Source organism: Sorex araneus, chromosome 3 (genome assembly GCF_027595985.1).
Source record: "Sorex araneus isolate mSorAra2 chromosome 3, mSorAra2.pri, whole genome shotgun sequence".
NCBI lineage: Eukaryota > Metazoa > Chordata > Mammalia > Eulipotyphla > Soricidae > Sorex > Sorex araneus.
The window spans coordinates 976,565-1,002,198 of NC_073304.1; the positions used below are offsets into that span (position 1 = coordinate 976,565).

A 25,634-nucleotide genomic window follows, 5' to 3' on the forward strand; every position below is an offset into this window, starting at 1 on the left:
AACTATCTCATGATGATTCAATAAAATAAAATCAAAAAATAAATAAATAAATAAGTAACTTGTTTCCATCCTTGTTGTGTGTCTGAGTCTGCGAGACTTACCAGCCGCTCAGCAGCATTCTCATTCCCAGAGTGCTGGGGAGAAAGCCACGGGCTGAGTAGGCCTACTATCGCCAACATGCCTTCACATGGTCCCCTGAGCACAGCCAGGAGTGACCCCCCCAAGCCTCGAACTGTAAGTGGCCTTTGAGCACTGTTGAGTGTGATCCCAAAACATGAAAGTGTAATATAAGGTCTTTGTCCCTCTTGCATCAAGCAGAGAAAGTTGAATTCCCAGGAGCTGAATTATGCTTCAAACATGACTAAAATGTGCCTGATCACAAGACTAAAACGTGTGTGGGAGCCTCAGCAAAGGCTTGAGCCCATCTTGGGAGCCGGGTCAGTGATGGGGTGGGGGTGGGGGTGTTCCTGACAGGAGGCACAGAGGAACCAGATGAGGTTCCCCGGGAAACGCCCAGTACCACAATGGGCGTCACAATCCTGAGAGCAAGAAGGCAGCTGGAGACAGGGCAAGAACCAGACCTGGGCCCCACTCTGAATTCCACAACAGGAGCCCCACAGACAGCTGGGAAAACAGAGAGAAAGCTCAGAGGACTCAGAACACTGTGCTTTGGCCAGAGGAGCTGGACTCAGGTTCCCGCAGATGTTTCTCTCACAGCTGCACGTTCAGGGGAGAGTAACAGCGGAGCTGACACTATTCAACTCCCGCTGCTTCTGGATCAGAGACGTAGTACAAGGAGCAGAGCAGAGCTGACATGGTTCGATCCCGGTATCCCACATGATTCCCTGAGTGCCGCCAGGAGTAATTTACTGAATGCAGACCAAGGAATAACCCCAAAGCAACACCAAGTATGGCCCAAAATCCCCCAATATATATTTTTTTTTGCTTTTTGGGTCACACCCAGCGATGCTCAGGGGTTACTCCTGAATCACACGCTCGGTAATTACTCCTGGCAGTGCTCAGGGGACCATATGGGATGCTGGGAATCGAACCTGGGTCGGCCACATGCAAGGCAATCACCCTACCCACTGTGCTATCACTCCAGCCCCCCAATATTTTTAAATAAAAAAAAATGCTGGACTGGAGCAATAACATAGCGGGTAGGGCGTTTGCCTTGCACACGGCCAACCCGGGTTCGATTCCCAGCATCCCATATGGTCCCCTGAGCACCTCCAGGAGTAATTCCTGAATGCAGAGCCAGGAGTAACCCCTGTGCATTGCCGGGTGTGACCCAAAAAGCAAAAAAAAAAAAAAAAAAAAGATGCTTCTGGTTTTAACAGGGGCAGGGATTAAAGATGTAGAGCAAAGGCACTTGCCTTGCACGCAGCTACTGACCAGAGTTCGATCCCCAGCATCCCTCATGGTCTCGAGCACCACCAGGAGTGATTGCTGAGTGTAGAGCCAGGAGTAACTCCTGAGCACTGTCAGGTGTGGTGACCCCACACACACACAAAAAAAAAGACAAAAGCGCCTTGAGTTTCTTACGTATTTTATGTCAACGCCGTGGTACTCTGGGGTTTCAGAGGGAGAGTACAGTGGAGAGGACACTTACTCTGCGTGCAGCGGACCTGGGTTTGAGTTCTGGCACCCCATAAGGTCCCGCAAGTGATCCCTAAGTACAAAGCCGGGAGTAAGGCCTGAGTACTGCTGCATGGAGCGCCCCAAAACAAGACTTGGAAATGAGAGGCAAGATGTACCTGTCAAATGCAAAAAAAGGGGCGCAAGGGCCAAAGAAATACAGCAGGTAGATCTGGTCTTTGCAGGCAGTCAACCCGGGATCTATCCCCAGGAGTGATCTCTGCGTGCAGAACAGGAATAAGCCCTGAGCACCAAGGGGTGGGGCCCAGAATAAAACAAACTAAACAAAAAAAAAAACACTTCAAAAAAAAAAAAGAAGAAGAAGAAAGGGCTGGAACAATAGTACAGTGGGTAGGGCATTTGCCTTGCACACGGCTGACCTGGGTTCGATTCCCAGCATCCCATATGGTCCTCTGAGCATCGCCAGGAGTAATTCCTGAGTGCAGAGCCAGGAGTAACTCCTGAGCATCGCTGGGAGTGACCCAAAAAGCAAAAAAAAAAAAAAAAAAAAAGAAAGAAAGAGAGAGAGAGAGAAAGGAAAATACTTCCTCCCTCCAAAAAGGAGAGGTGAAGGGGTAAGAGGGACCCTCAAAAGAAGGGAATAAAGAATAAAGTTCTTGGTGAGTCGGCTAGAGGGTGGCCCTGCGGCCGCTAGCAAATGGGCTGAACTGTCATTTCCGACTCGCTTTCTCCTGTTGGTCCTCACAGTCCTTGGCTGCCATCTTTTTTGTTTTTTAACTTTCCATAAATGTGCTCTATGTTAAGAATTTTATTCTCTGGCGCGCACATGCTGCCCGAGCCCGTGTGCTGCTTGCACCCGCGTGGCTGAGCACATGTGGTACCTGAGCACGCGTCGCCCGCATCTCCCCTCTTGAGATGTGTACTTTGGTGCTTTCCTGTCTAATGCTGGGGTGTGTGGGGTCTCTCTCCGCCCTCAGAGCGGCCCGCGTTCTCTCCTGAGCGCATTACTGCCTCTTACTCTCCACTCTCCCACTTTTCCCTTCCTCCTTCCCTCCAAACATCCTCCAAATTTTTTACTTGGGAAAAAAATTTTTTTTTTCTAATTTCAGGGAGTCAGGGCTAGGGCCACACCTGACTGCTCAGGGCTTACTCCGGGCACTGTGCTCAGACATCACGCCTGGCGGTACTCAGAGACCAGGTACTCGGGGACTGAACATGGGTGAGCCACGTGCAAGCGCCTTAAGGCCTGCACCTCCTGTGCTGTTCTACCGGTCTCGGAAAGAGGGCCCTGGTGTTGCATGTGTGAGGACACGGCTGTGCGTGTACATGTGTGGTGACCTTCGGAGCAGTCACCCCAGGCCCCCAGACTTCTGCTGTAAAACTAAGCCCCCGCTGGTTCCCCCACAAGAGCTGGGGTGTGTGTGACTCTAGCCCCAGCAATCGCAACCACTGTGTCAGATGCCCGGGCCGTGTGCCACACCCGCCAAGTTCGGAGAGGTGAGAAGGCCGGACAGCTGAGAGCTGCCGGCACCAGGAGCTGCTCCTCAGTGCATGCGCGTGTGTGTGTGTGTGTGTGTGTGTGTGTGTGTGAGAGAGAGAGAGAGAGAGAGAGAGAGAGAGAGAGAGAGAGAGAGAGAGAGAGAGAGAGAGAGAGAGAGAGAGAGACCCAGCAGAGCCAGTGTGTGGGTATGTGTGTGCGACACCCAGCAGGGCCACCCCTCGGGGTGTGTGTGTGTGTGTGTGTGTGTGTGTGTGTGTGTGTGTGTGTGTGTGTGTGTATGACACCCAAGAGAGCCTTTCCTCCTCAGTGTTGATGGGAGCAGAGCACAGAGCCCCAGAACTGAGGAACTGAGGACTGTTGAGGAGTGGGACAGATGTGGGACACCTGATGTCCTCGGACTTGTGTCCTCAGGTTGGCCCTGTCATGCTGTGGAAATTAGGAAGCTGCTTCCAGATCCTCCCCAGGCCGCTCCCGCACGGGGCCGAGTCCTTGCTCTAACTCCAGGCAGGGCAGGGCCCAGCCACAGCTGCAGAAAGGTTGATGGATGTGGCTGCGGAGGACCAACACCACCAAAAATTTGTTCTAGGGGAAAAAATGAGTTGAATTAATAAACTAACATCTGGAGAACAACCTGGTGTCTGAGAAAGTTAGAGCTGACAACCCCGAACTACTACCGAGTTTATTCTGAAATTCCTGAGCGTGTGTCATAGCACGGCAGGACAGTACTTGCCTTGCACATGGCTGACCTGGGTTTGGTCCTGGGTACCCCATATGGTCCCCCAGTACTACCAGTAGTAATTCCTGGGTACAGAGCCAGGAGTAGCCGTTAAGCAGTGAGGAAGAGAGGGAGGGAGGGAGGGAGGAAGAGAGGGAGGGAGGAAGAGAGGGAGGAGGAAGGAAGGAAGGAAGGAAGGAAGGAAGGAAGGAAGGAAGGAAGGAAGGAAGGAAGGAAGGAAGGAAGAAGGAAGGAAGGAAGGAAGGAGTAAGGGAGGACAAAGGGAAGAAGGAAGGAGAGGAGAAAGGGGAGAAAGGGAAGGAAGGAAGGGAGAGAGGGAGGGAGAGAGGGAGGGAGGGAGGGAGAAGGGAGGGAGGGAGAAGGGAGGAAGAGAGGGAGGAGGAAGGAAGGAAGGAAGGAAGGAAGGAAGGAAGGAAGGAAGGAAGGAAGGAAGGAAGGAAGGGAGGGAGGGAGGGAGGGAGGGAGGGAGGAAGGAAGGAAGGAGGGAGGGAGGAAGGAAGGAAGGAAGGAAGGAAGGAAGGAGGGAGGGAGGGAGGGAGAAGGGAGGAAGAGAGGGAGGGAGGGAGGGAGGGAGGGAGGAAGGAAGGAAGGAAGGAAGGAAGGAAGGAAGGAAGGAGGGAGGGAGGGAGGGAGGGAGGGAGGGAGGGAGGAGGAAGGAAGGAAGGAAGGAAGGAAGGAAGGAAGGAAGGAAGGAAGGGAGGGAGGGAGGGAGGGAGGGAGGGAGGGAGGGAGGAGGAGAGAGGGAGGGAGGGAGGAAGGGAGGACGAAGGGAAGAAGGAAGGAGGAGAAAGGGGAGAAAGGGAAGGAAGGAAGGGAGAGAGAGGGAGAGAGAAGGGAGGAAGAGAGGGAGGAGGAAGGAAGGAAGGAAGGAAGGAAGGAAGGAAGGAAGGAAGGAAGGAAGGAAGGAAGGAAGGAAGGAAGGAAGGGAGGGAGGGAGGGAGGGAGGAAGGAAGGGAGGGAGGGAGGAAGGAAGGAAGGAAGGAAGGAGGGAGGGAGGGAGGGAGGGAGGAGAGAGGGAGGGAGGGAAGGGAGGACGAAGGGAAGAAGGAAGGAGGAGAAAGGGGAGAAAGGGAAGGAAGGAAGGGAGAGAGAGAGGGAGAGAGAAGGGAGGAAGAGAGGGAGGAAGAGAGGGAGGAGGAAGGAAGGAAGGAAGGAAGGAAGGAAGGAAGGAAGGAAGGAAGGAAGGAAGGAAGGAAGGAAGGAAGGGAGGGAGGGAGGGAGGAAGGGAGGAAGGGAGGGAGGGAGGGAGGGAGGGAGGGAGGGAGGGAGGGAGGAAGGAAGGAAGGAAGGAAGGAAGGAAGGAAGGAAGGAAGGAAGGAAGGAAGGAAGGGAGGAACGGAGGGAGGGAGGGAGGGAGGGAGGAAGGAAGGAAGGAAGGAAGGAAGGAACGGAGGGAGGGAGGGAGGGAGGAAGGAAGGAAGGGAGGGAGGGAGGGAGGGAGGGAGGGAGGGAGGGAGGGAGGACGAGGGGAAGAAAGAAGGAGAGGACAAAGGAGAGAAAGGGAAGGAAGGAAGGAAGGAAGGAAGGAAGGAAGGAAGGAAGGAAGGAAGGAAGGAAGGAAGGAAGGAAGGAAGGAAGGAAGGAAGGAAGGAAAGAAGGAAGGAGGGAGAGGAAGAAGATAACAAATGGAGCCAGAGCAATAATACAGTGGGTAAGGCGCTTGCCTTGCATGAGGCCAACCCTGGCATCCCATATGGCTCTCTGAGCTGGCCAGGAGTGATCCCTGAGTGCAGAGCCAGGAATACGCCTTGAGTACTGCTGGGTGTGACCCCCCCGCAAAAAAAAAAAAAAACAGAAACAGTGGAGGGAGAGAAATGGGCGTAGGAGAGCTAGCTGAGCTCAGAATGGGGTTGATCCCTGAGCCCTGCTGGTGTGACCCAAGAGCACTGAGGTGGGAGCCACTGAGCACTGCCAGGTTAACCTCAAGACCACAAAAAAGCAGGGGTGGGGGGGAGAAAACACAACTCAGAAGCTGATGATTCAATGATTTAAGCATGATCTTGCTCATACAGAGCTCAGAACCACAGAACCCAATGCCAAAGGTGCTGAGACACGCGACCCCACGGAGAAAACACTCGGGCTGGGCGGGGCTCCCCAGATGTGCCACCAGAGCACATGACCCGGCACATGACCCCAGGGCACACCGCAGCAAAGGGGAGTGAAGGGGAAAGACAGGCCGGGGCTCGAGTGCCTGTGGGCCAGCAGGGCAGCCAGCTGAGTGCCCTGGTCACTGCCACAGCAGCAGCGAAGAGGAGGGGAAGGAAGGGGAGGGGAGGGGAGGGGAGGGGAGGGGAGGGAAGGGGAGGGGAGGGGAGAGCCGCCACACTGGTCCTACTAAAGTAGAAGGGCTCGCAGGCAGCAGAGCAGGAGCCCAGGGGTCCTGTGGGGTCATTTGGGAGAGTGGCCCCTGCTGGGTGCCAGCACATCGACCGGAAGCCCAGTGAGGGGCTGCCAAGGCCACATACTCGCTGGGGCTGTCCCCAGCTTCTGGGCTTGTGTCACACGTCCAGTCTCTGAGGCCCCTTGGTCTGTGTCCGCAGCCACCTTCTCACCACAGTCACGGTGTGCGTGTGGGGGGGGGGCACAGAGAGCCCCCTGGGCCCTGCCCAGCCTCCATCTCCAGATCACAACCGCAAGATCTCTGCCACAGCAGCAGACACGCCCAGGCCCCAGGGACGGGCCTGAGAGCAGCTGCCACTACTCTGTGGAATCTGTGCCCAAAGCCCCTAACTTCAAGTGACAAGATGACCAAGATGGCGTGGCTGAAATATGGGCAATTGTTATGGTCTGTCTGGGGTGGGAGTGGGAAGGAGCTGGGGCACCTCCAACAGTGCTCAGGGGCTACGCCCAGCTCCAAACTTGGAGGTCACTCATGGTGGCGCTTAGGGGAACACATGGTGCCAGGGACCAACCTGAAATTGGCCACACGCAGGCGAATCCCGTCATTCCTGGACTATCTCTCTATTGTGTGTGTGTGTGTGTGTGTGTGTGTGTGTGTGTGTGTGGAGGGGGTTGTTTTGTTCTGTTTTGAGGCCTCACCCAGCAAGGCCTGAGTTACACCCAGCTCTGTGCTCAGTAATCACACATAGCGGTGCTCAAGGGACCATACGAGATGCTGGGGACGAACACAGATGAGCCACTTACAAAGCAAGTGTCCTCCCTGCTGTCTTATCACTCTGGCTATTTTCTGTTATTTAAGTGTGTGTGTGTGTGTGTGTGTGTGTGTGTGTGTGTGTATGTTTTAAAGAAAGGAGAATGTTTGCTCTTGCTGGCCATGGACTTCACTTTAATTTGCAGTGCTCCAGGGCACACTCAGTACTTAACTGAAAACTCTCCGTATCCCATTGGGAAATCCCCGCACACGGGGCTGGAGTGACAGTAGGTGGGTAGGGTGCTTGCCTTGCACACGGCTGGGTTCCAGCCTCAGCACCCCATATGGGTTCCATATGCGTCCTATCCCTGGCACCCCATACGGTTCCCTGAGCCCACCGGGAGTGACCCCCGAGCTAAGAGCCAACAGTCAGCCCTGAGCACAGCCAGTGTCTCCCCAAAACAACACAAAATTCTTTGTAGAGAGACTGAAGAGACGATGTTGCGGAGAGAGCGTCTGCTGGTGCCACGCTGTCCAGGCTTGGTCCCTGCGCACAGAACCAAGCACAAACCCTGAGAACCACCAGGTATGACTCAATCGTAAAAAGGTTTTGAGTCCCCACAAGAAAAGTTTCCTTGTACACCGACAGTCCCCCATGTCCTGCATTTGCCCATAACGAAGTGTCCCTGTAGAAGTCCCTGCATCTGAGCCCGCAGTGGGTGCACACCCCACACTGGCAGGAAAACGTGTTGAAGTTATAATGGGCCATGTTTGTTGCTGGCGTGATTCCAGGCCCCAGAGCAGGCCCCTGCAGACTGGGCTTCTCACGGCCAGCCAGGAGCACGCAGAGGCAGCGCGGGGCCTGTCAGGAGGCCGGGGTGAGAGCCCCTCTCTCGAAGAGCCTCAGACATGAGCTGGCGGAACCAGCCCCCTGAGTCACCCTGAGTCCCACCTCACGCCCTCCCCGCGGGGCCTCCCAGTCAAAGCCTCCTTTCACAGACAGGGAGGAGGATGGATGACTCGAGCACGCAATGTGTGCAGAGCCGGAAGGATAACTGACGGACTTAAAGCTGAGTAAGACAGAACTGGCCCCAGAGCCAGCGAAATCCACGGAGCTCTGCAGAGTGCTCTCGAGTTCGCACCTGAGGCCCGCAGACACGCAGACAATAAAACCTCCTACAAACAGGCACCTGGCGCTAGAAACATAGGGCAGTAGCAAGGACACCTGCCTTGCACGCAGCTGACACAGGCTGGGTCCCCGGAGCCTGCCAGGAGTGATCCCTGAGCACAGAGCCAGGAGTAAGCCTCAAGCACTGCTCGAATGTCCTCCACTGTAGCGATAGCACAGCAGGCAGGGCGTTTGCCTTGCACGCTGCTGATCTGGGTTCGATTCCCAACATCCCATACGGTTCCCCGAGCACCGCCAGGAGTAATTCCTGAGTGCAGAGCCAGGAGTAACCCCTGAGCATTGCCAGGTGTGACCCAAATAGAAAAAAAAAAATGACGTCCACTGTCAGAAAAGGGCACCATTCAACAAGAAAAAAGCTTCCCCTCCCTCCCTACGCTGCAGCTGTGTGCCGGAGGGGAAGGGCTCTCCACCAGCCCCAAGGCAGGGGGTCTGCACACCTTGCTCAGTGCATGCTGCCGCCAGGGGTCGCACTTCTGCCCTAGTGCTCCCACACCTGTCCAGTTTCTGCGTTGCCATTTTTCAAAAGGGACTCAGGGCTTCCCGCCACGCTTTCACTTCATTTTTTGTTGTCATGTCCTGCCCCAGGGTTATGCCCTTGCTGTGGAGCCGGGAATCCCCAGGGTGGTACTTAGGACTTCAGTAGCCATAGGTTACACTCAAGACAGACACTTGACCTGCAGTCACATCCCTTGCTACAGTGCCATGCAGGTCGCAGGTACACAGCTCAGCTGCTTCCCCAGCTGCTGCTGCAAAAAGCCCTGTACCACCACCACCAGCGGTGCTCAGGGCTTACTCATGGCTCTGGGCTTGAGGCTCATTCCTAGCAGCACTCAGCAAGACAGAAACATGCGATGACAGGTACCACACTAGGGCCAGTGGCATGCAGGGCAAGTGCCTTACCCCATGAAGTCTCTCTCCAGGCCAGACGCATCATTTCGTGTTTGCTCGAGATTGAACCCAGGGTGTCACACCCCTGGCCCTGAGAGACACCTTCTCAAAGCCAATGAACAAGGAGCCTAGACTTCCTGCGTAACAAGGCTCACTCCAGAGTCTGATTAATTAAGGAAGTGTGTTACGGGATGGTGCCAGACATGCAGCACTGTGGAGGATGCGTCTGCTTTTCACGGCGTGGGAGTCTGGGCCACGCCCTAGAGAGCTCAGGAATCACTGCTGGCAGGACTTGAAGGACTGTATGTGGTGCTGACTGAACTGGGGTCAGCTGCACGCAAGCCTAGTGCCCTAACCCCTACACTATCTCACACGCCCAGGGCAGAACCTAGGGTCTCCAGCATCTCCCCAAATCCTTCCATGACATTACAAGTCAAATGTGAGCCAACAGTACAACTCAAGTGTGACCCCTCAGTAAACAATTAACAAAAGGTTAGCGTGGGTCTGGAGCCACAGTCGCCCTAGGATCCCTCCCCAGCCCACCACGTGACCCCCCAGCACCCACAGGAGTGAACCCTGAGCATGACAGCATGTCAGGCACCTGTCTTCCTTGGGACTAATCCTAATTCGGTCCCCAGTACCCCTTACGGTCTCCTGGAGTGATTCTGGAGCACAGGACCATATGCAAATAAATCCAGTGATCTTATGGGTGGGCTGTACGCCAAGTACGTGAATTCCTTCCCACTCTCAGGGCAAAGATAACATCCTTCTGTTCCTAGTCCACGGAGTGTGCTTGCCATGAAGTGAAGTTTGCCAAATGCTCTCTGAATGTTGTGACGTCACTCCCATCCTTCAGTGCACAGCTTTATTGCACTGCACCAGTTTCTGTGCAGACCGATCATTTCATTCCAAGAACGGTCCTCAGCAATTGAGGATGTACAATCCTCAGCAAGCTTCTCAGTCTGCTAAAACTTCACCAACATGTCAGCATGTTAAGGAGTATTGGTTTTGTAGAGTATTGGGTTTTTTTGTTGTTGTATCTGACTTTGGCATGAGGATTATAGTGCCCTCTTAAGAGTTAGGAAGTCTTCCGCCTTTTCAATTTGTAGAGAAGTATGGTATTTAGGTTTGTTTTTTTAAAAATATAATAACTTAGTGAGTCAGTAAAACTAAAGGTGCAGGGGCTGGAGTGATAGCACAGCGGGTAGGGCATTTGCCTTGCACGCGGCCGACCCAGGTTTAATTCCCAGCATCCCATAGGGTCTCCTGAGCACCAGGGGTAATTCCTGAGTGCAGAGCCAGGAGTGACCCCTGTGCATCATCAAGTGTGACCCAAAAAGCAAAAAACCAAAAAACAAAACAAAACAAAAAAAAAACCCTAAAGGTGCAAAGCTTTCATTTTCTGGAGATTTTGGATTTCTCCGTGAGTCACCTCATTTCCAGGTTTTGTATTCCTTGTATTTTTTTTTTTCTTTTTGGGTCACACCTGGCTCTGCACTCAAATTACCCCTGGAGGTGCTCAGGGGTAAATGCCCTACCCCATATGCTGTTGCTCCAGGCCCCCCCCCTTTTTTTTTTTTTTTGCTTTTTTGGGTCACACCCGGCGATGCACAGGAATTACACCTGGCTTTGCACTCAGGAATTACTCCCGGCGGTGCTCAGGGGACCATATGGGATGCTGGGAATCGAACCCGGGTCGGCCGCGTGCAAGGCAAAAGCCCTACCTGCTGTGCTATTGCTCCAGCCCCAGCCCCTCCCTTTTTTAAGTAACTTTATTTAAACACGATTTACAAAGTTTTTCGTAATACAGCTGCCTCAGGTACTCAATGTTCCAACACCACCAATCCCACCAGCAGTGTGACAGTCCCCCCCCTCCAATGTCCTCAATCCCTCTCTGCCCGCCCCCTTCGCAGGCACAAAATAATTTATACCCCTTGTTTCAACATACCTCACAATGGCACTACTAAAGTCATTGGAAATTTACCAAGCTGTTAGGTGCTATCTGAGACTTCTGTGTCATGGCTTTTGCTTATTGAACTTGGTGGCCTTCTATACAACTTTTCCCATCTAATTTGCTGTGCTCCCACTGGGATCCCAGTACTGTGAACTTTCACAGGAGCTGTGGAACTGGGATGACTCAGCATCTCGGCTTTTCTGAGACAAATAGTGAAGCTGTGAAAACGGGTCATCTATATGCAGAATGTTGGGTGTGGGTGGGGACTGGACCTCCTGGCAGGGCAGGGACCATGCAGAGGTGACTCCAAAAGGGCTCGGCCCAGAGACTAGCAGACCTTGGCCCATTCGGCTGTGGCATCTCTCTAACAACATACCAGAAAGACACTTCCCAGGATGGCCAGGAGGATGCAGCTTGGATAGCAGCTGGAGAAGCCAATCCACTTCTTGTGTAGCTGTGCAGGCCAACAGCCATCTCGGCCGTCCTCCAGTGACTTCATCTTGACTGCAGTTTCAAGTACCTGTCTACATCATCAAGCTCTAACTTGTTAGCGTACAACTGTATTTTGATCTTGTAATTTATTTCTGCAGAATTACTGATGTCACGTCTCATTTATAATTTGTCATTTGAGATTCCTGCCCCTCCTGCACCCATAGCTTATTCAGTTTGTTAATTCTGTTCATTTTCAGAGAACCAACTCTTATTTTGGGAGGAGCAGGGCCACACACACCCAGCAGCACAGAAATCACTCCTGGCAGGCTCAGTGACCATACTGTGTGCTGGGGATGGAACCCAGGTCAGCCATGTTCAAGGCAAGAACCGTACCCACCCTCTCTCTAGCTGTTTATGTTGCTCAGGGGTTACGTCTGGCTCTGTACTCAGGAATCACTCTGGAGGGATTGGGGAGTCATATGGGATGCCTGGATCAGACTGAACCTGAGCCTCCTGCAGGTAAAGCATACGCTAAATTTACCCTTCAAGGTCTTCCCTCTGGCTCCTCACCTTCCTATGTATGGGCATTCCATGTGGTGCTCAGATGACCCAGGGGTCATTGCTGGTATTCTGGGTCAGGCTGGCAGCTTAATGGATGGTACTGTTCTGGGAATTAACTGGGCCCACCCCAGAGGTGCTTGAGGGGCTTCCAGGGCTTCACCCAGCCATGCTCCGTGGCCCATGGCCGGCCACATGTAAAGGCACGCACCTTAACCCTGTTAGTGCTGCTTTTGGCGCATCCCACTGCTTTTGTTGCCAAAACACTGCAAGTGGGGCCAGAGTGATAGTATAGCAGGAAGGGCACTTGCCTTGCATGTGGTCGGACCGGGGTTTGATCCCCAACATCCCATATGGTTCCCCAAGCACTGCCAGGAATAATTCATGAGTACAGAGCCAGGAGCAACCCCTGAGCATCGCTAGGTGACCCAAAAAGGGGAAAAATAAAAAAGACAAATGGAAGTTATACACTGGCATGCTGGGGTTCCAAACACCTGCTGGGAAGGCACTGAGGCATGTGGGACCTGTGGCACAAGCCTGTGGTTGCAGTGAACTTGCAGCTTCACATGCCTCAAGCTTCGATGGTAGGTACTTTTGGGGCGGATAAAGTACTGGGGTACAGTGCCTGCCTCACACTGGCTGACCTGGGAACGATCCCCAAAACCTGTATGGTTCCCAGAGTACCAATGGGTGTGACTCAAAAACATAATAAAGGTTCTTTTGCCATGGAGTCGTCCCTATACCCTGCCTGCCCCAGTCAGGGAACCGTGCACTGCCAGGGACGGCCCCAGTCTTGTGATCTCTTCCGAGTCCAGGACAGCTTTCTCTCTCCGCGGGTAGGGTAACCCCCCCAATCAAGTCTTTCTCGAAAAGCAGCTCACATTTCCTTTTTAAATAGGTCAGTTTCTTGTTTTTTTTTGTTGGATATTGAACAGTCCAATCTAATAGTTACCTTAAACATTCTCCCCCTTTCCCAGCTCAATAGGCTATTCAATATTACTGTGCTATGCCTGTCCTGTTGGTGTTCTGGGAGCCAGAAAAAAAACTCAGGGCCTCACACATAGGGCAAATACATCCCAGCCCTACTTATAATTCATAAATGTCAGCCTGAACCATAAACCTTAGTTTGTCCGGGTCCTCCCACACCCCAAGGCAACACTACCTTTGCTCATCACGCGCAGTTTTATATGTCCTACCCTTTCACTTCTGGTTGCAAAGATGTAAGAGAAAAATGTTTTGGGGCCAGACCTGGCAACTATCAGGGTACTCCTGGTGGTTCTTGGGGTGCCGGGGATCAAACCTGGGTCAGCCACGTGCAAGCTAAGAGCCGTACTCCGCTGTGCTTTATCTAAGCCCCTTATTTTTCCAACTGTGCAGGGTCAGCCCCCAAGTAATGGACCCTGCTCAGCTTCCGAGAACAGATGAGACAGGGTGCATTCAGGGTTGTCTGGCCACAAACCTACACAATAGCTTTCAAAAGGTCAACTACCGTCCCCAGCAGACCATAAAATCCAAGGTAAGGACAGTTCTTATTTCTCCCACAATAACCACCCTAGTAAAAGGCCTTCTTGAGAGGTTTGATGAGGCTGCCAAGTAGAGGTAATAACTAGAAAATGTTTTCAGTGAAAACAACGTGCAACAAAACAACACAGGCACAAAGTCGTTTTAATGGGAGGCCTGACAAGACCCAGGCCTGATTCCATAGCCCAAAGGTACATTCCTCCTTTAAAAAAAAAAAAAATACTGAGCAAGAAACCAAATGGAAGTACCAGGACACTGCGCCTCCTCTGGCCAAGGTCCCAAGAAAACAATACCACCACAAAGGTCGAGGATGTAACAGCACTATTAGCACCTGAATTGCCAAGTGAAGCCCTGGATTCAAATACTGGCACTGCCATAAAGGTGATACTCCCACATCTTAGCTCCTATGAACGGATCCGCTTTCTCACTATGAAAAAAGCAGGGCAGGAGAGATGACTCAATGGTCAGGGGTGCACGATGCTTGCATATGGGAGCTCTGCACTAGGTGCAGTTCAAACGTAAAAGAATCAGCACTGCTTGTTCTTAGAGACTTACTGGGTCAAGGGTTAGGGCTTAAGTAGTCTTACTCGAAATGCAGGCAACCACAAGGAACAAAGAACAAGCACCTAACCTCCAAGAACTAAGTAAGGCTCACAAAGCTCAAATTCTGAGGTGGTATTCACATTAAATATGTCTGACAAATCGTTTGCCCTTGTCACTTCAATCATACTGTCATTCTGAGGGATCAAAGCCTAAGTGAGATTGGGGACAGAATATAAGAAATCTGAATGTCCCCTCGTAGCATACTACAAAACTGAAGGCAGAGACCAGCAAATACTGTTCTTTGCACTAAATAGGGTGGAACTGAAAGCCCATCAAACCAACAATGCAGACAGAGTCAATTTAACATGTTTTGGTTATTCTCGAATAGAACTGTTGCAATTTAGAAAAACATGAAAGGAAGTAAGACTATAGAGTTCTCAGGACAATCTGAATTAAGAATATGGCTTGATCTATTTAAAAAAAGAAAAAAAAGGGGGCCAGAGCGATAGCACAGCGGGTAGGGCATTTGCCTTGCACACGGCCGACCCGGGTTCGATCCCCGGCATCCCAATGGTCCCCCAAGCACCACCAGGAGTAATTCTGAGTGAAAAGCCAGGAATATAACCTTTGAGTATCATCAGGTGTGCCCTTCTTCCCCACAAAAAGGGGCGGGAGGTTAAAAATAAAAGTATAACCAAGTCAACAGATCTGTAGAACTTCAAAAGAGTCATTTCCACCAGTACTATTTATGGACTTTCTACTCTCTCCAGAAGGCCAGCTCGTGTCAGTTATCTTCAGCCACAGGCTTCTGGTCAGTGCTCAGTGCACTGGAGCACAGTGGGGCAGCTAGAGTATCAAGAGATTGCAAGGCGCTAATCACGGGATATCAGGTACACTTCCTTCTTGAACCTTTAGGGCCCAAACCAAGTACATTTGTCAACTTGAGAAAGGGCTTGTTTAGGGACTGGAAACAATACAATACAGAGGGTAGGGAACTTGCCATGTAAGTAGCCAGCCTGGGTTCCAAGTTAACTTGGATCCCCAGTGTCCAATATGGTTCCCCCCCCCCAGCACCAGGAGTAAACCCTGAGTGCCTTAGGCTATGACCCCAAACAAATACCCCCAGGAAATAAATAGAAAGGGACTTGTTTAGAGGACCAGAGAGCTAGCAGCAAGTAAGGAACTCTGTCTTGCAGGCCGATGACCTGGATTCAATCCCCAGCATCCCACATGTCCCAGCCCTGAGCCCACCAGGAGTCATCCGTGAGCATGGAGCCAGGATTAAGACCTTGAGCATTTCTAAGTGTGGCACAAAAACAAAACCAACAAAGGACGCATCACTTTTCTTTTTACCCTTTTTCCTTAAAGCTGAATCAAGTTACAGAAAAAACTACTTTGGTATTTTAATTCCCTACTAAGCACCCATCAAAATGTAAAGGGTGATGATGGCACACCCTGTCAGATTATAATCGTGTCCAATAATAGGAAGCTACTGACAAATACATTTGTTTTGTGAGTAGACTGGCAACCTCTCCAACAAATCTCCAAAACACCAAAGTAGCAACTATAAAAACGAGCATATCTCACAGTGCTCCAATCTTCTAAGATAAAAATTTGGGTTAATTTTAATATTAAATCAAGACAAAAATATAATTTTAACATTGTTTTAATCAAGTAACATAGCTGTTTGAAACAGGAAACTTTAAGACAGTTGAATAGAGCAAAGTGAAGGATTCACTCTATTGGTCGCCTGTGAATAAAATTATGTAGGTTTGATTTCCATTGGAAATTTGGCACCAGACTAAACACTGGTTTAAGCCAAAATTTTCTCTTTAGTGTCTAGAAGCCCTGAATATTATATTTTCAGATTAAAGGAAAAAAAAAAGATCTGTTACCTAAACCTCATTAACTTGACACTGCTTATGCTGAATCCAACTTGGCTTATCAGGTCACTGGTATCTCACTTAGTATTATTTGGATTAATGAAAGCAAACTGGCCTATGATAAAGAATGTGAAATCTAGTTAAGATTGGAGTTTCAAAAACTTTTTTTTTCTTTGGTGTGACAAAGCACATTCCACCCAGGTTTATGGCTCCTGCTTCACTCATCAAAATCAAAAGGCAGCTGGAGACCATTTTATCTCTCCAGTAAGAATGCTAGATTTTAATACCTTAAACTATTAAGCTAATAAGGTTTATTATATCAAATGTTTGTATTAATTTCAATGTGAAAAAACTTTACATACATTTGTTAAGGTCTCATTATAATCTGTGAGGTGGATCACAAACCACGGAGTCAGGTGAATGATGTAAGCCAGTGTTCTAAACAAAATAAACCCCATGGAATCTTGACTCCCACAGTACACTTTATATGCTAAGGAATAAATGTTAAGAAGAATCTCTCAGGTAGAACCTGTATCAACTGCATTTGGATCAGTTAATCGGGCAAAAAATTTACAATAAAGATATTCCAAATTTTAAAGCTCCAGGTGACTGGTTCGGACCTTAGTCACCCGCATTCAGTGGCCTTCATCACACACTTCTTGGGTGCATGGCTATATTCAATGTGAAATAAAAATACCCCAAGTCTCAGACCAAAATATAGGCTCTGACTTTGAAATACTCGTTTAACTTTGCTTAAATAAAACATCTTGAAAGAAAAAAAAAAATGTTTGAGACATTAACACTTATTTGGCAAGATAGCAACCCAAATCAGAAAAAGCATAAGCTGTGTCCAAACGTAAAAGGCATTAAGGAACAAACCATACCATCAGGGGAAAATCCACACTGAACAAAAGGTACAGTATGTTTAGTCATTTTGAAATAGTCATTTAAACCAAAAAAGCAAAAGCTGAAATTTTATGGATTTTGCTAGAGATTAAGTGCACCTTTTCCTGCTTCCCCAAATAAATCATAGATTATTATTTAATCATATCCCAAAGTTTGAGAGTTTCTCTCAGTACAAAGCAACAGCTACATACACATAAAATGCTTTTTTTGTTATTAATGTAGTAATTCCCCTGGCTCATCCAACGTGCAATGTACATTACTTCAAAGACTACAATTTGGGGGCAAGTGTACACAAACCAAAAACGAAACAAAACAGAAATTAAAAAAAACCCACAATTCAAGTTTCAAAACCTGCTCTTAAATTATTTATAGGACACTCAGGTCATTTTTACTTCTAAGATAAAGGTGTTGCACTGTTATTTGATTATCAGTCCACCTTGGCATGAGAAGTACAGATATCTACCAAATGCCAATTTGAGGACAGGAAATAAGACTTTAAAGTATTATACTTAATGGCTGAATAAGGTAATTACAGGTAAGTTGTGTTTACATTCTGCTGAAGATCTCTTTGGAGTCTCAGCACCTAACAATATCTAGCAGGCTCCAAGAATTCTCAGGTTAAATGATGGAGCAACATTTTAAAAAGGAGCCAATTATTTTAGCTTAAGTCATTCAGAGCCAAAAATCTGAAGAATGACCAAAATCAAATCTTTATTTTTTATAACTGTATAAATGTGATCCAAATGTGTCCACCACTAATTTTTCAAAAAGAAACATGCTATAAATAAGCAAACTACATCTGCTCACAGATATGTGTATGGACTCCCTAGATGTCTCATTGGGCTTATTACAGACCACTCACAGCAATACAATTTTAGTAGAAAGTGTAGCATGATGCTAAGCCATTTTAGCTTTTGCACATACATGTTGCACTTCTGGCTGATGATGCAGAACAATTCGCAGCATTACATTGTTAAGCTGGGCTGCACCCACCCCTTTAAATGGCATCAATATCAATGTCATCGTCCTTGTTGTCAGACTTCACAGCTTCAACCTTCGGTACACTGGCAGTCTTCGAATATACCACCTGGTAACACAAATGTTTACTGATTATAATCTTAACCCCAGTAAGTGGGGTTATAAAAAACAGTAATCCTGGTGTACAAAGGAGAAAAATTATCTGAAAGGAAATTTTTTTTTTTTTGGTTTTTGGGTCACACCTGGTGATGCACAGGGATTACTCCTGGCTCTGCACTCAGGAATTACTTCTGGCGGTGCTCAGGGGACCATATGGGATGCTGGGAATTGAACCCGGGTCGGCCGCGTGCAAAGCAAACGCCCTACCCACTGTGCTATTGCTCCAGCCCCCATAGTACTTACTTGTTATGCACAAATGACACTGCCATTCCTTGGAATATCTTGCTAATTTTTACAAACAAGCATTCCCATTCACTCGACCTGCATTAGTCAAACCCTTAAGATACTTGGCAACATGTATGTGGAAGAACAGACGACTTCTATTGCCAATCACTGAGCAGCATATCATTTAAAAGATATTAGTTCAGGGGCTGCATTGATAGCACGGCGAGTAGGACGTTTGCCTGCACGCGGCTGAGTGCAGAGCCAGGAGTAACCCCTGAGTATCGCCAGGTGTTACCCAAAAAGCAAAAGGGAAAAAAAAAGTCCAGGGGCCAGGGAATACACTAGGGAAGGTTGACTGCCTTGCATGCAGTCAACCCAGGTTCAATCATAGGAATCCCATAAGTACTGCCAGCAATGATTCCTGAGTACAGAGTGAGGAATAACCTGAGCATCACCGTGTGTGGTCTAAAACTAATTATTCATTTAAAAATAATTTTATTTGGATCACACAGATGTTTCTAACACTACTCCAACTTACCTCGATATTCTCATCTTCATCATCTTCTTCACCACCAGATGATTCTTCTTCTGCTTCCTTCAACCACTTTATAAATGGTTCTGCTTTGACACGGATCTCTTTGGCAAGTTCTTTTGAGACGTATTTCTTAGACGCCTAAAAAATAATCGGCACAATTTTAAGATTTAAGATCATCCCCAGATTTTACTTGTAGCCACTAATGATTGGTCATTCTAACATCTTTGAGGGGGTTTAACTGTAAACTAATCTGGTTCCTCAACAGAATATGTCTTTTTGTCATGCTAGCACTAAAGCAAGTAGATCCTATTACAATGAACAGCTGCAATGGTGGAAAACACCTAAAAGTTTACTAGACAAGCACAGGTTTTGCACAGACTAGGTATTGCCAAAGTCTATCTACATTTTCTTCACCTTTTCTGACCAGCTGATGATGACCTCTTCTTCCAAAAGGTCTGCATCATACATTTCCTTCAATATATGTGGGATCTTGGAGATGAGCTGCGCTTGATGCATTGCTACCACACACTCCAACCCATGAAGAAGATACCGTTGAGCTTTCTTATTGTTATGACAAAACTGCAAACAGATAATTTGGTATTAACAAACTCTGCATTCAGTTGACAAATCTAATACTGAAATATATTCACTGTCCTAGCCACCAATACATGAAGTATTTGTTACTGTATATAAATAGGCTACAATGTTTTCCACATACTTTTACACCTGAGAATTCTATTACCTCCATTTTCAGGACAGGAACGAGGACAGGTGAGAATGCTATTTCCTAACAACACAGCTCTACTCTCATTTAAGGAATCTGCAACTGTTTTTAAGAGTAGGCGAGATGGCTCAAAGAGCTGGAGCACAACCCCGGTTTCAATCCCCAGAATTCGTCATGTACTCCCCCCCCATGCCCTCTAAAAATCAAATCTGCTTACTCGCAAGAAATGGCGCCTATATTTCTTGATTTGTTCTCTAATCTTCTCATTAAAAAGAACTTCAGTCAAAACAAGAGGGCCCATGGCTTTTACATCCAGTCTTTCTGCTTCAGCAACAATTTCTTTGTCAGATGAGTCAATAATACCTTCTTCTTTCTTTTTCTACAAATAAAAAGCAATTCACTGAACTGGTAGCACATTTTCTCCATAGATAACATTTGACCTCCAACTCTTACACCCCAATTTTTTTGTTTTAAAACTTCTAAAAGATAACATAGCACATCTACACAATGAATTACTATGTAACCACCAGGAAAATGAAGACTTGAAATTTGCTTAGGACTGGATGGATGGAAATGGAGAGTACCATGCTGAATGAAATGCATTAGAAGAGAACAGATATAGAATGGCTGCACTCATTTGAGGGTCATAAAAAAAAAAACAAAAAACACAAAAACACCATAATATGATACTAACACCAAGGACAGTAGAAATAAGGGCCAGGAGGACTAATCAATCAATGGTTGGAAGCTTGCCACAAGTGTGAGTAGGGGTGAGAAGGGCACTTTGGACAGAGGAGGGACCATTATGGTGATGAAAGGTGGTCAAGTGATATAGATAACCTTTCAGTACCTTTATTGCAAACCATAATCCCCAAAGGAAAGAGGTAAGTGTCTGCCAGAGGAAGGTTAGAGGTACGGTGGTGGGAAATGTAAACTGGTGAAGGGATGAGTGTTTGAACACTGTATGACTGAAACCCAATCATTAACAACTTTTTTTTTTTCTTTCTTTTTGGGTCACACCCGGTAATGCTCAGTTACTCCTGGCTCTGCACCCAGGAATTACTCTTGGGGTGGGGGGCAACTGCTTCTTGGCCAAACCCTGTTTTGTTCTTCTGTGCTGTATGCTATGTGTCAGAGGTCAAATGGATTGTCTCTACAAGACAAGCACCCTGTGTGGTGTCACTTCGCCCCACTGGTGACCCACACACCTTGTTTCAAACTTGACGATTTTTTTTTTTTTAACTAATGAATCACCTTGCGGGTATAGTTACAGATTTACGTATCTTTGTGCTTGTGTTTCAGTCATACAATACGCGAGTATCCATCCCTCCACCAGTGCCCATTCTCCTCCACCAATGAGTCCTGCATCCCTCCCACCCCCCACAAACTTTACAATTTTAATTTTACTTTGTTCGTATGTTAATACTTGAGTGTGGTTTGAGGTAGTATATAGCGTTGCTATATACTATATACCAGCCCCCCTCTTTTTTTTTTTTAAATCATGGTGAGGTAGTTGCAAAGTTCATGCAGGGCTGGAGCAATAGAGTGGGTAGGGTGTTTGCCTTGCAAGCGGCCGACCCAAGTTCAATTCCCAGCATCCCATATGGTTCCCCGAGCACCACCAGGAGTAAGTCGAGTTCATGAGCCAGGAGTAACTCCTGTGCATCGCTGAGTGTGACACCCCCCCCAGCCCAAAAGGCAGTCAAGAGATGCCTAACCAGAAAGGTCCAAAGGCTCAGTTAAAACTTAGTAATCAAAGAAACATTAACTTCTTTTTGAGGGTGTGGCGCCATACACAGGGTGCCTGGGTCAAGAAAATCACCCTAGCTATACTCTCCAGCCCTCAAAGCAACTCAAAAGCACTCTCAAAGCAACTGGTTTACCTTAACAAAATCAAACAGGATATTGACCCGCTCCTCAACAGTCCTTTCCAGATCATCACTGAGTGTCAGAACTTTTGCGTGATCACTGATTTCATCCATTCGTCGTCTTTGCGCTTCCTCAGTTGTATCCTCCCCCCAATCATCATCCTCCTCTTCTTCCTGTTTACAAGAACAAAACTTTGGCTGAAAACTATGCAAATACATGTAATATAAACATTTAAGGTTTCCAATGAAGTTAACAGCCTACCTAGATTCACTACAATTGTATCACCAACACATGAATTCAAAACACTTGTACTCCACACCGATTAGTGTGCTTCAGCTAACTCGGAAGGAATACACTTAACACATTTTAGTGCTCCTCCCCTCAAGCCCTGCACTCACCACAGCATGTGGAGGAGGACTGATTTCATTTGGTGGCGGCGGTGGAGGTGTCTCACTGCTGGACACAGAACCATTTTCTTTGTCCTTGCCCTTTCTATTTTTCTTTTCCTTTTCTTTCTTTCCTGTACCACTGTCACTATTCTCTAAAGTGAAACAAAGGCAAAAGTTTACTAGGAAGACCTGTAGGCGTTTTGAAAAGATTAAAAATGCGGTTTTTTTGCTTTAGAACCCCTTCAGAAAATTACGAACACAAAGTCACCTACAATTCTGAGGATTCGTTTTTTAAATTCATCCACTACACTTGAGCAAATATCAAAGAATGTATTAATTTCCAAGGAGGGATGCCACCTTTGTGGCTCTAACACTTCCATTTCTCAACTTTGAACCATGTCATATAGCAACCAGGTATGTAGCCAACAATTTAAAGGCTGTTGCAGTCTATATAACGGCTTGTCTCATGGAGAAGAGAACACCGGAATAGGTTAGACTTCCTTGCTATAGCAAGCGCAAATTGTGTCAGACAGTTTTGATCCATCTGCCACAGAGTGTTGCTTGCAATGCTCTAATGCCACTCAAAGTATGATAATGAGGAGGGGTTAAGGGATCCATTCCATAAGGTCATGAGCCCACCAAGAGTGATCCCCAAAGAGCCAAGAGTAAGCCCTGAGCACAGCTAGGTTTGATCCCAAACCAGAACAAAGAACACACCCATAAGGAGCTAAGCTTCCTAACACAATGTTATCATTATCATAGCAGATATATCAAAGCAGAGACTTTTAGTGGGTTAGAGCACTAATTTTGCATGCAGGAAACCTGGATTAGACCAGGAATCCATCCTCTGATGAACCAAGCAGAGCAAGCTAAAAAACGACCCAAAAGGGGGAAGAAAAAAAAAACCCACCTGAAAGCAGCAGTTTTGTTGACCCCCCCCAAAAAATACCCTTTACCATGTCTATTTCACATATCTTAAGAGGATGTTTATCAATGGTGTAGGGACCAGGTGAGCACACACACCATGCACATAAAAAGGCTCTGGGTCTGATCTTTGGTGCTATCACGTGCCCCAAACACTACCAGATGCAACCCTCTCGATAGCATGGTATGACTTAATTACAGTACCGAAAGAAACATCCTGAGTTTTCTTGGTTTTCTGGATCACACCCAGCAATGCTCAGGGGTTTGTGGTTCTGTACTCAGAAATTACTCCTGGCAGTGCTCAGGGGACCACATGGGATAAAATCCTGAATAGTGGGTGTGCAAGGCAAACGCTCTACCCTCCGTACTATTGCTCCCACCTGAATTTTGTTTTCAACAACCAGGTGCTTTCCCTAAGACCTACAAAGTTCACGTAAAGACTTACCAGGTGGGTTTTTGAGAATGAATGTGCAGAGTTTATGATGTGTGTCAAGCATGCCTCGATAGCCACAGGCCTTACAGGAATTACCTATTGTTTGCTTCTTTGGATTGACATGCTGCCAAAAAAAAAAGAAAAAAAATCTAAGTTTGTCACCCATACACAACACGTGATAAAAATTCTGCAAGGGACAAAGTACGTGTGGTGGGGAAGAGAACATTAAAAATACCAGGTTAACATGAAAAACAGTTCTTTTCACAATGTGATCTACTTAATTAAAATGTTTGCGAATAGCAATAAAAATGAGGTTTTACTTCCAATTAAGACAGCAATTATGAACGCATCATTTATTGACAAACTGGAAGAAAAAACATACCAGATCTGTTTCAGGATTCTCACACTCAGGACAGAGAACAAATTTTTTAATGAATCCATCCAACATGTCTTGCAGCTTATTCGCCTCATGAGATCCATTGACAATGTAACGGTCATTCTTAACATCAAACTGGGTCTGTGCTCCCAGCTCACAACCAAAATATTTGGTGGGATCTATCAGAAAAAGAAAAAAACAAACAAAAACACATTCACACAATGCATCACCCCTTATGTTCTTAAACAATCGGGCTCAAGAATCATATCAGGCACCTAGGCACTGCTAATGCTAAGCAGGTTCCATTCCAGCCTTCAGCTATTTGCACAAAATTCTAACAGGATTTGCAGATCAAAGGCTCTGAGACTATCAATGCCTTTTCGGATTCTTCTGGAGACTCTACTTACACGTTGGAGGCCGATTAAGCGCCTTTGCAACGTCAACCATGTTGACTATAACTGTCTTGATTCCGTTTCCTTTGCCCTCAACCTAAAGGAAATAAGAATTTTAATTTTGCACTCTTCGCTCCAGGAGACGCCATCTCCAAACCTTCCACGGACCTCCAGCCCCGCTGACCCAAACGCTCCCCGCCCGAGCCGAGACCGGGTTACCTTGGCAATCAGACGGGGCATCTTGTAGCGATAGAACTGGTCTGACACGCTGCGGTTGACGTTGACAGACATTTTGGCTTATTAGTGGCCTTATCAATAAGATGAAGAGATCTTTGATTGCAACTTTTTGGTATCTTCTGTCTGGAGAAGAAGGGATGACATAAACGACTGCAAGAGTTCTCGGTCTCTGACATGAAAATATTTTCGCCACTGAGGCTGCGAGCTCCTTGCTTGTATGCTATGTTTCCCCAATACAGGTACCAATGGCTGCGCAACAGCTCTGCAACAGAAAGGGGGACACGGCCGCGGTGAGGGGGGCCCCGGCGCCCGCGCCCCCGCCCCCGCGCCCGGGACCCGCGCGCCCCCCGCGGGCCCGACCCCGGCCCGCCCGCGCCCCCCGCGGCAACGCCCCCAGCTGCTGTTTACAAACAGCCCCGCGGCCACCGCGGCGCCCCCCGGCCGCGACGCGCGGGCCGGTCCCCGGGGCGAGGGGCGCCTCGTCCGCCGCCGCGGGCCGCAGGGGCCGGGCCGGGCCCGCCGCCGCCTTCGCCCCGCCATGCGCGCGAGGGAGGCCGCGGCCCGCGGGCGCCGGGAAACGAAACCGGCCGCCCCCGCGGTGACTCACAAATGCGGCAGCGCGGCCTGACTCAGCGCGGGGCGCGGGCCGGGCGGGGTGCGGGGCCGCCGCCGCCGAACTGCGCCACACGCGCGGGTCACGCGGCGCGCCGCCATCTTGTGCGGCCGCCATCTCCCGCCGGCCCGCGCCCGCCCGCGCACTCACCGTTTTCGTCAAATAAAGACATAAACCCAACGCTGCTCGCCCGGGACTGGGATGAAGTGCGGCGCGAGGGAACCCGAGGCCGACGAGGGGCGGCGGGGGCGGCGGAGGCAGCGCGAGCAGCGGCCGGGCCAGGCGCCGCCGAGCAGCGGGGAGGGGCTGTCCCAGCGACGTCCGGGGTCCACACCCTTCAGCGCCCGGGGCCTGGCGACCTGGGCGGAGAGACGGCGCCGTGAGCCGCGGGCGTCGGGGCGCCTTCCCCGCCAGCCGGCGGCCCGCGGGGGTCGAGGGGGCGGGGAGGACTGGGGGGGGCGCGGGGCCGCCGCCCCTCCACCCGACTCACCTCTGGAATGTTCTCGCTCTGACTGAACAACGCCGCCGCCGCGCTCAAGCTACCCTCGGCCCCGGCACCCGCCCCCCGCGCCAGGCCGCTCGGCCCATTGGCCCGAGGCCCTGCCGTGCCCGCGCCTCATTGGCCGCGGCGCCGCGTCAATCTGCTGCCTCGGCCTCCGCTCGGCTCCTCGGCCCCGCCTCCGGCCCCGGGTCCCGGCTCCCTTCGCCGGCGCTCCCCTCCCCCGCCGTTCCCAGAGGCCTTCGCGCTCTCGCGAGAGCGGCGGGCGTGCTTTGTCGGTTTGCGGCTCCCGGGGCTATGGCGGTTGGCCCCCTCCCCTGCCGCGCGCGAGGCCGTGCTCCCCGGCGCTCGGCTCGGCCCTTCCCGCGCCCCCCGCGCGAGCGCCGCGCCGGGCCCCGCGCAGGGCGGCACCCGAGGGCCGCGGCCTTGCCCGCCGCGCTGCCTTCCGCCCCCCGCGCGCGGGTCTGCGCCCTTCCTGCC

General features: G+C 49.4%; 1 protein-coding gene and 1 non-coding gene across 3 annotated transcripts; both read right to left on the reverse strand.

The window, feature by feature from the left end:
• Positions 1-15,662: 15,662 nt before the first annotated feature.
• Positions 15,663-25,282, reverse strand: EIF5 (eukaryotic translation initiation factor 5). 2 transcript variants are annotated; one of them, XM_055131667.1, is made up of 12 exons: positions 25,146-25,282; positions 24,806-25,014; positions 24,025-24,304; positions 23,821-23,902; positions 23,420-23,592; positions 23,050-23,161; positions 21,690-21,832; positions 21,306-21,464; positions 19,640-19,801; positions 19,113-19,277; positions 18,702-18,836; positions 15,663-17,888 (listed from the first exon to the last, which is right to left on the reverse strand). In XM_055131667.1, exons 3-12 carry the CDS (start codon positions 24,094-24,096, stop codon positions 17,799-17,801), a joined length of 1,293 nt encoding a protein of 430 aa, XP_054987642.1. In that variant the 5' UTR covers positions 24,097-24,304; positions 24,806-25,014; positions 25,146-25,282; the 3' UTR covers positions 15,663-17,798. The 2 variants fall into 2 exon arrangements, with proteins under 2 accessions (XP_054987642.1, XP_054987643.1); XM_055131668.1 differs by lacking the exon at positions 24,806-25,014 and having other exon boundaries at positions 25,146-25,259.
• Positions 22,117-22,243, reverse strand: LOC129404006 (small nucleolar RNA SNORA28). Its single transcript, XR_008629617.1, has one exon. It is a non-coding gene; the product is annotated as a small nucleolar RNA SNORA28 (small nucleolar RNA).
• Positions 25,283-25,634: the final 352 nt, after the last annotated feature.